The sequence below is a fragment of the Lampetra fluviatilis genome, chromosome 52 (genome assembly GCF_964198595.1).
Source record: "Lampetra fluviatilis chromosome 52, kcLamFluv1.1, whole genome shotgun sequence".
NCBI classification, from domain to species: domain Eukaryota; kingdom Metazoa; phylum Chordata; class Hyperoartia; order Petromyzontiformes; family Petromyzontidae; genus Lampetra; species Lampetra fluviatilis.
In genome coordinates, this window is record NC_136326.1 from 3,772,197 (window position 1) to 3,784,147 (window position 11,951).

At 49.3% G+C, this 11,951-nt stretch overlaps 1 protein-coding gene across 2 annotated transcripts in view; it reads left to right on the forward strand.

The window, feature by feature from the left end:
- Positions 1–11,560, forward strand: part of LOC144949100 (disheveled-associated activator of morphogenesis 2-like) — a 123,422-nt gene extending 111,862 nt beyond the window's left edge. For both annotated transcript variants that reach the window (XM_078878941.1, XM_078878942.1), the window contains 5 exons: positions 302–409; positions 983–1,043; positions 1,931–2,062; positions 3,768–3,938; positions 6,096–11,560. In XM_078878941.1, the coding sequence (XP_078735067.1) occupies positions 302–409; positions 983–1,043; positions 1,931–2,062; positions 3,768–3,938; positions 6,096–6,314 (691 nt within the window). In that variant the 3' untranslated portion in view covers positions 6,315–11,560. The remainder of the gene's footprint in view (positions 1–301; positions 410–982; positions 1,044–1,930; positions 2,063–3,767; positions 3,939–6,095) is intronic.
- The last annotated feature ends 391 nt before the right edge of the window (positions 11,561–11,951 follow it).

Sequence of the window (11,951 nt, forward strand, 5' to 3'; positions counted from 1 at the left end):
TGAGTGTCTCGTCCTCTGGGCCCAACAACAACCGCCGCCGTTCGCCACTAAGTGGCGGTGACGACATCACCACGGCGCTTGTGCCAGGCTATGTCCCCGTCACCCTGGGTCCACACACAGCAGCAGTAGCACCCAGTTGATAAGTGTGGCACCCTGGACCCATGCACAGCAGAAGTAGCACCCCAAAGAAACCTTCATCATGTATAATATTCATCTTCTTGGTTCTTTCGGTAAAGTCACGTGACTAATAATATTGGTTGCGAAAGCCTACATGTTAAACTGTGAATGAATGCGCTCGCAGGAATATCACGTTGCTCCACTACCTCATCACGATCCTGGAGAAGAAGTACCCCGACGTCGTGAACATCCAGGACGACCTGCAGCACGTGCCCGAGGCCGCCAGGGTCAAGTGAGCTACGCAAAACAGACCGCCGTTTCGTCCCTTGTGACGCGTGACCCAACTCACCTTGTTTTAACATGGCTTGTCGTCGCTCGTGCAATTCACATCTCACAACCGCTGAGTAACTGCAGACCAACCTGGAAAGGCAGCCAGGCAAACCGGGTGCCAGCAATTTCCCAAGCTCAGTGCAGGCCTCTGCATGCGGAAGAGGTTTTCAGCGAAATTAACGAGCGTTTGTTCCAATGCGGGAGGAACGCGCCCGGGGAAAACCCACGGGTGAGGGGGGGTCAACACTCCATCCCATACAGAAGGGACAGATCACGTTAGTCCGCATTTTGCTGCATGAACCGTCTTCTCCTGGCAAGCCAGGGCATGGCACCTTGACGCCCACGGGAAGGGAGTTTCGCCAACATTTGTGACCCACCAACCCTCGCTGCCTTCACGGTGCCGGATTACGGGCCACGTGCAGAGCCACCACCCGACCGCGCTGCCGTGGTCATGCACAGCAGAATTAGGTCGAATTTTCAAGTAAAATTGCAGCCATCTAGAGAGTAAATGGTGATGATGATCTTGTCGTGACAGCATGCTGGAGCTGGAGAAGGAAATCAACTTGGTTCGAGGGGGCCTCAAGGATGTGGAGAAGGTATTTTGTGTTTCACACACACACACAACTTGTGAACTCAAGTAAATTTCAGATTTCGCTGGGTGGCTCAGAGGTCTGAGCCAACAGACCTCTAGGATCATGAATTCTAATCCGGGTCTGAGCCCACTCACAATTTTATTGGCAAAAATAACCTCGTAAGACAAATATTCATTTTGCCCTTAATTTGACTAAATTATCTTACTGTAAATTAAATAAATGTATCACTATCACGTGACGAACATTACTGTCTGATGGGGTGGGTGGAAGTGTGCTGCACCCTAGTGTGGATAAAAGGTCATTGCTAATATTTCAGAAGCAGTTCTGTGGAAGCTCATTTTATTCCGTGGCCTACCAAAACACTTGTTATTTGGGGAGGAGGTGTCAAGGCACACATTGGCTATTTCACATATGGCTGTGCATGTAGTCCGTCTTAAGCATATGTACCGCATGACCATGATCATTCAGGCCGAGTTGACCTAGGAGAGGCCCAGGACTGGTGTTGGCCATGAGCGGGAATTGAATTCGGGTTGCCAGGTTCATAGCGCAGTGCGCGAACCGCTACACGACCGCTGCCCACAACACACAACAACAACCGCCATTCGTCACTAAGTGGCGGTAATGTCACTACGGCACTTTTGCCAGACTTAGGCGCACTTTGAGGCCGCGTGAAGTGTCAAAGGCTCGCTTGGCAGGAGGTCCCGGGACATACGCAAGTGCCATGGGTTGCCCTGACACACACGCACATACGCTCGCACACCAATTCATTCATGCACAATTATGCACAAACGAATTGTCGGTCTTGCTTGAATCACACATCCTCTGAAACAGGCACGTGTGTGTGTGTGAATATTACCTGCTCATTTGTGTCCGTCTTCCACCTGTCCCAGGAGTTGGATTTCCAGCGGGCACAGCCCGGGAGGCCAGACGACAAGTTTGTGTCGGTGATGAGCGACTTCATCACGGTGGCAAGCTTCAGTTTCTCAGAGGTGGACGACATCCTCTGTGAAGCCAAGGAACGGGTAAACTTTACAGATCAGGATGTCTTTTCAACCTTTGGAAGGACTCGCCGAGTCTTCAAGGTTTATTGTTCACGAAGATCGACTTCAAATGTTTGGTGTGTTCCACGTGGAGTTTTTTTTTTTTCGAACGGCGAGGATGAAACGCACCGTCAGGAGATAGCCGCATTGTTTTGTTGCATGACTCTTGGCTACGTACAGTGCGAAAAAAGTTCAACATACATACTTGCAGCTCTTGGGTAAAATCAAATAATTGGCGCGTTGGGTTTTTTTATAGCTTGTAAAAACTATCGCCTACCTTGCGCAGTTGGCGCATAGTCAGCGTTAGTTTCTGAGTAGGGGGCGATGTTGCTACGTGCTTTCTATGCAAGTGGGTAATTTTCAAGGAATTTTCAGATTTGGACGTGATGCCAGCACACGTGGCCTACTCTTTTTGCGAATGACTTTACGGGTCCTTTAGTGTCCGCTGTGAAGCCAGCGGCGTGTCTTTACGGTAAGTACACACTGCACTATATTAATCAGCTGGGCTCAAACTCCTCACCTCTAGCGGCAAGTGGCAAGTGTCACTGCCCCGATTGAGTCTCAAGCTGTCTGTGCACGAATGGGTGACGGAGGCTTCCGCGCATGTTCAGAGCACACACTGTGTTGTTCGTGCATGTGTGTATTGTTTTGGGGAGCGGTAGTGCAGTGGTTAGCATGCATACGTTACGAACCTGGTGACCCGGGTTCGATTCCCGCACACGGCCAACATCAGTGACGATTATCTGAACTGGTCCTGGGCCTCCCTTAGGTGGACTCGGCTTGAAATGAGTACCTGGTGCGGTGTGTAAAACATCGGCACTGGGGAGACAAAGGCTACCGGGTGAGACTTTACTGGCCTTAATCGGTTCTTTGTTACGTATGTATTGTGTATGTCTTGTGTATACATGTTATATTGTGTATGTATGTTGTATTATATTGAACTTCTTTTGCACCGTACGTAACCAACCGTGCTAATTGGAGGTGCAGGGGAAGGACAACAAACTAAACAAAAAAACTCTTCGAAAGAAATTAGTTTTTAATTTAGTGAACAGCACTTGCCCCAGCAAGCCTGTGTGTAGGCAAGGCAGGTCTCTCTTGTTTCGTACAGCATTTTTGGTGATTGCAACACATCACAAATTGATGTCGAGATTTGATATCCGTTGAATGGATCCGATTGGGCAGTCGTTTCCTGAGATGTCGCACCACCACCACGGCCAAAAATTGGTCTCTCGTTAATTTTACATTCATGGAGGAAGTGTCCCCAAGTCTTCCATGGAGTGTCCGGATTCGATTCAAGGAGAACCAAATCTTCCTTGGTAGGTAGGTCAGATGCGGGTTGGAGGCTCGTGTGGTCGCTGACGGTGGATTTCTGCAGCACGCTGGCGTTTGCCCAGGCTTCTCTCCACCGTGCTTTGGTGGTCTTGTCGTTGTCATGGAGGTTCTTTGCATATTGACAAAGTTTTTTTGTATTTGAGCCTGTTCGGTGGTGGCATGGAAAAATGTCCTTTTTTATTGGGAGGTTTGTTTTTCTGATGGCCTTGTGGTACTCCCTCACACACGCGGCATTGTGGCGGAGCTGCGGCATTGTGGCGGAGCTGCGGAGGAGCGATGTTAGTGAGGTCCGGAGGCTTGACAGGTGATCTTTGTTTGTGCTTTGCGTGCGCGCGTGCGTGTGTGCCCGTGCCAGTTCGACCGAGCGGTGCGACGATTCGGCGAGGAGAGCGGCCGCACGCAGCCAGACGAGTTCTTCGGCGTCTTCGACCTCTTCCTGCAGGCGTTTGGCGAGGCCCGCCTCGAGAACGAGCGCTCGCGGCGGCGCAAGGAGGAGGAGGAGAAGCGTGCGCGTGCCGACGCCCAGGTACGGCCGCGCAGCGCCGGCGAGGGGGCGAAGAGAAACGGTTGCTTGGATTTTCCGCAATTGAGACCACAATTGTGTGTCTGTGTGTGTGGGTCACCTCTCTGTGGGGAGCGGTAGTGTAGCGGGTAGCGCGCTGCGCTACGGACCCGGCGAGCCGGAGTTCTATTCCCGCTAACGGCCACCAACACCAGTGGCGATTATCTGAACCGGTCTTGGGCCTCCCCTAGGTCGACTCGGCCTCAAATGAGTACCTGGTGCGGTGTGTAAAAACATTGCCACTAGGGAGACAAAGGTGGCCGGGCGTGGTGCCGGCCACCCACCCCCCCTCGTGTACCGTGTCGGCCTTCATAGGTGCTCGCTAACAGCACTTGCCCTAAAAGTTTGTTAAGGCCATACAGGGGATATTTGTCTTAGTTAGTCATCTATAACCACTGTGCATGCAGCAGTTCTTCTGCTAACCTATGGGGTTAATGTGTGTCCACTATAGGCAGTGTCCACCATGTGCAGAATCAGTCAGTATTTGTACTGGAGGAGGAATCCGATAAGGTATTTTTCACAAATGTCCAGGCGGGGCAGGTCAGAATGTTACAACAACGAACAAAACAAAAACACGACCGAAGCACCAAGTATAAGACAGGTAAACAAATAACGCAAAAAAATATATACAAGTTAAACGAAACCATTTTTACAATCTTACCAGGTAAAGCCCAGTGAGATATTAACTTATCAAAAATTACCTGGCCGCAAATGATAGCTTAACAAAGTGGGCTTATCATGTGGAAATGTATAGCAGCAAAAACATCTCCTATAATCTATGGGTAGTGTCCACCCCGGGCAATGTCCAACATGGGCAGTGTTCACATCAGGTAGTGTTAGTGGTGAGATGCTAGCGAACTCACCTGGTATGAAGGAGATCGTGGGTTCGATCCCGACCCAGACGCCTGTCGTATACTCGGAATTTGCACGCCTCTCTTCCCGTGGTAGCGTGGAGTTTTCGCCGCGTGATCCAGTTTTTCCCTCCACATTAACAAAACATGCGCCTTGAGCAGTGGGGTGCACGCATGCCCTAAGGGGGGTGCAAGATTCCCTTTCTGGGGGTGCAAGACATGGCCAGGTTTTTCTTTTGAAGGTAAATAATCGAAAACACGAATTTAGCACAACTACTTTGTTTACACGATTAAGAACCAAGGCTGCACTAAAGGTTAAGAACCACTGGCCTAGAGTACACACATGCATAAAACCAAAGATCCCCGGTGTAGTCTTTGTTGGGGCAAGTGCTGTTAGCGAGCACCTATTGAAGGCTGGCACAGCGCACGAGGGGGGGGGTGGGGTGGCAAACAAAGACAGACCCCCCATATAGCCTTTTAACACAGTTGGTGCAAGTGCTGTTAGCGAGCACCTAGGGTGAACACACATGCATGCGCACGGATGCGCACGGATGAATTGTTCCATGGGAAGCGGCCTCACTCTAATATCCATCACATAGGCCAGGCAGAGTGTCGAGGGCTATGTTTGCCGTTTTTAATAAATAGCTCGGGGATCAAGAGGAATTGTTCTTGTTCTGCAGCGACAGCCTCGCTGAATTTAAAGTGGCCGATGTGCATTGAAATGAGAGCAGGTAATATTGGGAATCGGTGATAGGAGACAGTAGTTATGTCTCGCGGACGTCAGCGCCGTGTGCCTGCTTGCGCGTGCGTATGTGTTGCGTGCGCGTGCGTATGTGTTGCGTGCGCATGTGTTGCGTGCGCATGTGTTGCGTGCGCGTGCGTATGTGTTGCGTGCGCGTGCGCATGTGTTGCGTGCGCATGTGTTGCGTGCGCGTGCGTATGTGTTGCGTGCGCGTGCGCATGTGTTGCGTGCGTATGTGTTGCGTGCGCGTGCGTATGTGTTGCGTGCGCGTGCGCATGTGTTGCGTGCGCATGTGTTGCGTGCGCATGTGTTGCGTGCGCGTGCGTATGTGTTGCGTGCGAATGTGTTGCGTGCGCGTGCGTATGTGTTGCGTGCGCGCGTGCGCGTGCGTATGTGTTGCGTGCGCGTGTGTATGTGTTGCGTGCGTATGTGTTGCGTGCGCGTGCGTATGTGTTGCGTGTACGTGCACCCTGACAGCACTTGCCCCAACATTCTGTCTTTGTCTTTTTGTGTTTGCGTTCGCGGCAGCTCAAGGAGCAGCGCGAGCGCGAGCGGAAGGCGCGCAAGACCAAGGCGGGCTCTTGCGACGAGGGCGGCGGGGAGTTCGACGACCTCGTGTCGGCCCTGCGCTCCGGCGAGGTCTTCGACAGAGCCGACCTCGTCAAGATGAAGCGCAACCGCCGCCGCCCGGGCACCCAGCTCGCCGACGCCGGGCGCGAGCGGCCGCTCGCGAAGCTCAACTTCTGAAGAAGCCTTCTTCCTCCGCGTCCCGCAGCGTCGCCAGATGTGCCACACCTCCTGCCGCCGCCGCCCCTACCCCCGCGCTCCTCTCTTACCCCGGCCACTTGGCCAAAAGGCGCCGTTCCGTGAGCTCGGTGGCACGGAGGCTGCTGCTGGCGCTCGGTCGTCGATCAGTTTTGACGTCTGCGGACGCCCTTGCGAACGCTTCTGCAATAAGGGTGTCACCCCGCCAGGTTGCAGCTCGCGTTGACGCTGGATTACAAAGCTCGCGCTCGCCCGGCCGTAGTCTAAAACGAGAGTTTTCCCAGCTTGCGCTTAATTCGCGTGCGCCGAGCAGTTACCTTGTTCGTTGTTGGTCATGAGCTCAGTTCCACGTTGCTTCCGCGGAACCCAGTCTGTCCTTGCCACGCCGCTGCTCAGTATATTGGAGGCTCGGTATTTATTTTTACCCATCCTACAGGCAAATTGATGATAATTGACTTTGGTGGTGCAATTAAGCCATAACTTGGACAGTCGAATCATTACCGTCATGATCACAAACTTCACACGGTACCACCGAAACGTTTCCCTTGTCTTGATCTATACGAGGAGTGTTTGTTCTTAAGTCACAAATTCAATTCGTCAAAGGCAACAACTATTTAAGCATGCTCTCCGATATAATGTTTAGAAGCCTCATTCGTCCAGCCGTCGAAAGATCTACGAAATCCCAAAGTAGGTTTGCTCATTGGGTTTTTGCGGAGCATTTGTCATCAATATAAATGATCATCGTTATTATTATTAGCCATGGGTCGATCCACTGCTAGATGAAGGCCCTCCCAAAGCCGCCACCATCTCTCTGCAGTGGAATTATCCACCTCGTCGCCTGCACTGCAGACGCGAACCGATTTCTCCGCTCCATCTCCTCGTTGGACGTGTGCTTGGATGCTTCCATTTCCTCGTCTGCCACTCCGCTGTCATCCTGGACCGTCGGCCATCCGTCGTTGAATCGCAACGTGCCCTGCCCGAGACCCACCTTGCTTGCGTCGGCTTCACGGTGTTGTACAAAGTGTCGGACTGCATTCGAGTGACTTTGCTCTGCCTCCCCGCGCCGCCAAAAGATGCCGAAAACGGTCGGAGTTCGATTTTTTTCCCCGTAAAGAAACGAGGAAACGTGTCGCGTCGTCGATAGCCGGAGACTCGGGAAAAATGAGGCGCGATGAAGAACGGCGGGCAACTTGGGACATCGTTGTAACATGCAAATCATCGCTGAAGACACCCCCCCCCCCCCCCCCTGCACACCCGCGTGATCACATCATTCCGTCGTCACCACCACAGGAAAAAAGATTTTGCAACCAAAGTGCTGCAAAGATGACTTCACCTTTCATTCGTTGTTCGTCACGCGACGTATACGGTGTATATATATTTTTATATTATTTGGGATTGTTTTTTTTTATTTGTATGCGTATAGGTGGCGTAAAGTCGATTTAAACGGTGTCGACTCAACTCTGTCATCTTTTCCAAATATATATTTTAAAAAACACGAGCTCTACAACAGACGCGAGGTTAATCAGACACACGGATGGAAGCGTCTCAACCAAAGTAACGTGGGGAGGATTTGTGCCGCGCAAGAAAATGGAAATCGTTGGCCCCCTTGGCTGGGGAAGGGGGGGGGGGGCTTTTTTGTTCATGCAATAACAAAACAAAATATTGGCATCCGAGAAGTTGGAACTCTCCGACGTCGCGTCGACTGCGTGCAAGCGATTTATCGAGCAGCCGTGAAAATAAATGCTGCATTGGGGCGACTTTCAACAGAAGAATCTCGACAAAAACAAACAAAAGCAACGAAAACTTCACGAGTGCCTCTTCGCACTCGGCGGTTTCACGTAATCGATACGAAAACACGTTATCGATATGAAAACACGTTCTGATTTGACGGAGGCTTGGGTCCCACTTTGTGTGCGCGCCAGCGATGGCGGTGTATTGTTAGATGGTGCATGTGTCTCGGAGTGTTTTCTACGGAAGGGTTATTGCATGCTCTTAACCGTACAGGAGACGATCGGGGAGTTGGGATTAAAAACAGATTTCGCCTCTTAGGTTAAGCTCTGGATATTTACACGGTGGAATGACGGAAACCTTTCTCGTCACGAATCTAACTTTTATTCCCATTGCAATTAAATGGCAGTAACCCTCGATTGGCTGCAGGGGTGCTGTAAAGTAAACCCATTGCGCACGCATTGAAGAAAAAAAATACAAATTCTTGCACACGTGATGTATGCATGTGTTCACGAGCCGAATCGATGCGTCGACGGGCACACCCCACCCTCTCTTACAATTTGGTGCGAAAAACGCCAACGTTACTTCATTTGCAATTGAGACCAAAGAGACGTTGGAAGAATTGGACAGCTGGGTAACTTGGCGGTCATGGTGCATTGCCGAATGCGTTGGCTTTTGTGAGATTGATGGTTCAGTTCCTGCCACTATCGTGTCATTTCTCAGTCGAAATTGAATTTCGGAGTCGGTATTACCATGTGGTCCTGTCTGCTGTAAAGTGTACTATAATTAACGATCCTGTGCAATGATTTGCACGAGTCGTTTGCTGTAATCTCATGAGCTCAAGTTTTTTTTAATTAACCTGAAACTACATTTTAAGAACATTGTGAGTCTCTATCCGTGGCTTCAGGCCTTTCCAGATAATGAATTTGGATTGACTGCAAGCATAATTAAATTAAAATTGCATCCAGCAATTTATCATCCAGATTTGCGCCGATTTCTTGTGATGTTACCGATTTAAAATTAAGTTTGGCAATAGAAGAACCAGAGCTCAGATCTGGGCCCACTACACAGATTAATATTGATTTTCAAGTGTAGCCTATATTGTTTCAGTCTGATCGTGCACGCAAAAAACACCGCATTGAATAAATGTAATGTCGTTCTTGATTTGATAGATCCAAACCAAATGAACAATCGCATTTTATAGTTCAGATGGAGTGCTCTTGCCAATAAAAGCTGGAAACCCGGCATCATTTGTTTAACAAGCCCAACTTGCTGGTGAGACCCAGAACGCCAATAACCGGTGCAGACTTTGCGTACTTAAAAAAAATGCGTCTGGATGTTACTGGTCTCGACAGCCGGTGGGCTGATGGAGGCGACACATTTGTCTTCACGTGTGGAGGTGCAGGAGTTCCGCTTTAATATGCTTTCACCCGTAAAATGTACGCGTATCGCACACATCTTGCACGGTGTGAAGGAACGCTGTTGGGTGTGTTGAGTGCGACACATTGAAGAGATACGTCTTCAGGATAATACTGTGATGTTCCTTCGAGAGATATTCTCCATTGCGAGAGGGTTGGTGTATATCGCACAAATGTTGCGAAACTCTGTGGGCGTCGGGGTACCGTTGCCTGGTTCGGTAGGAAAGTGTGGACTAAAATCATCTGTCCCAATCTGTACGGGGGATAGAGTGTTGCCCCCTCGCATGCGTGGGTTTTCTCCGGGCGCTCCGGTTTTGTCCCACATGTTTAAACACTGGTTAATTGGATGAAAACATCTTAATATATAGAGGACTGCAGAGCTTGGGCAATTGTTGGTGCCGGCTCGTCGCCTGGCTGCTGCCTTCCAGCTTTTGTGCGTGGTTCCTCGGCATTTGAGATGCAGTTAGCGCGAGATGACGACGCGATATAAATCTGAATATTATTATCGTTTCAAAGTCAGCAGGGCTCTACCATAACATGTAGGTGATCTTGTGGCTACTTTGCTTTGTGCCTTGTACTGATGCGATTGGCACGATTGGGGATGTAAAGTGGTGCCAAGGGGAGGACGCCGTTACCACTGAAGGCCTTATTGGGTAGGATTCACGGCCTTCTTAAAATGGGTCGTGTGAAGTACAATGGCTTACCAATACTTTGCGTCGTTATGAAACTCCAGTGGCTTCTGCGTGCAGTGGCGAATGTGATGTCTATGGGGGGAAAAAGTATCTCGGCCTTGTGACGATACACACGTGCATAGCTCTCCGATGTGATTTTTGGAGTCGTATCGCGGGTTTGTTACAAACCCACCAACTCCTTTTCGTGTTTATTGTTGTTCTTCCCCCCGCAACCTCCGATTTAGCACGGTTGGCTATGTACGATGGGACGTAAGTGCAGCATACATACGTACACGATGGTCGGACCTTTGGCTCAAGAGTTCTGGGAGCTTCGGTTCGTGAAATCTTGTTCGTAGCTCCCAGCACGTGGCAGCAAAACGTCGGACATCGTGACAAGCAACGGCGCATTTGCATTGGACGTTGTAGAAGTAACCGGATGTTGAAAACAACAAAACAAATTTTGTTGGCTCGTTTTAAATGCAAGATCTAAATGCCCTGCTGAAAACGGTTATTACTTGGTGGCGAAAAAGAAAGCCGTCCAAAAATGTCCATTTTCAAATGTGTGTTATAACGGGTTTATTGCTAATGGGAAAAAGAAATTCGTATGCTGTCATTTCTATCACCAGCTATGCACTGGCTGTCCATATATGCACACGGATCTTTATCCCCCCAAATTCCCGAGGCCTTGTGGCAGCCACAATTTTATTCGGAGAATGTTGCATCCATCTTTGGGCGCAATTTCAAATCCCCTCTCCTTTCTGCTGTGAAGGGCCAAATTGCCCGAAAACATTCGCAGTTTAAGGCACTGCCTTTTCATAACGGCGGTGAAGTGATTTTCAGCTTGTTTTGGGGGGCAACGTCTCTTCCAAATCCTTTTTGGATACCCACTTGCTCTCCCAGCGTGCCCATGCTGAGGAGCTCTAGCAATAGAGCAAACGTGGCTTTTTGAAACGAGATTGAGGCCTGGTTTCAGGCCATTGCGAGGGTTTTTATCGGTCCTTAAAAAGCCCATTGGCCCAAGAATGTCTTTGTTGTTGGTGTTACAACACCAAGGTGGCAAATGCAAAACGGTGAATCTCTTGAGGCGTTTTCAATTCGCAGGCAGCATAACTGACCGCCCCAGCAAACGCAAAACGCGTTTGTTTCGCTTGTCGCAATTTTGTCTTCACGTAGACAAAGTTGTTTGATCAGTCATTATCTGTTCGTCAATCGCTTGAGAGATTGAACTCTGATGAAACAATAATAGGTTTTACCCTTTCCGGCAATATAACACAGGTATTAAGATGTTCAAACGCCGCATAGATATCTTTTGCAAGGCATCACTCTTGCAAGGGACACTGATGTAGGAAAGTGGTCATTCATCTTCTTGGTTCTTTCGGTAAAGTCACGTAGAAGGGAAGTAATAAAATAAAAAAACACAATAAACATAATAAAAATAATTATGTTATTTTATTATGTTTCATTATGTTTCATTTTTATTTTTTTATTACTTCCCTTCTACGCGACTTTACCGAAAGAACCAAGAAGATGAATCCCTGCAGTCACGAAAGCTTGAAATCGAAATTTAGTGGTCATTCAATTCACTATCTCTGCGTTAACCAGGTCAGACGCATTATCTCTTGCAAAGGAGACCTATGTAGCCGTGTTACTTTGGGAGTTCAGTTAAATATCTCTTTGTCAACCAGGTAGAGAAACTCTATCGCTTGTGAAGGAGGCCGGTCCGTCGATAATAGTGAGTGTAATTAATTCTGCTGTTCTACTTGTACTTTAACCCAAGCGTTGGTTTTTACTCAGATCGTTTT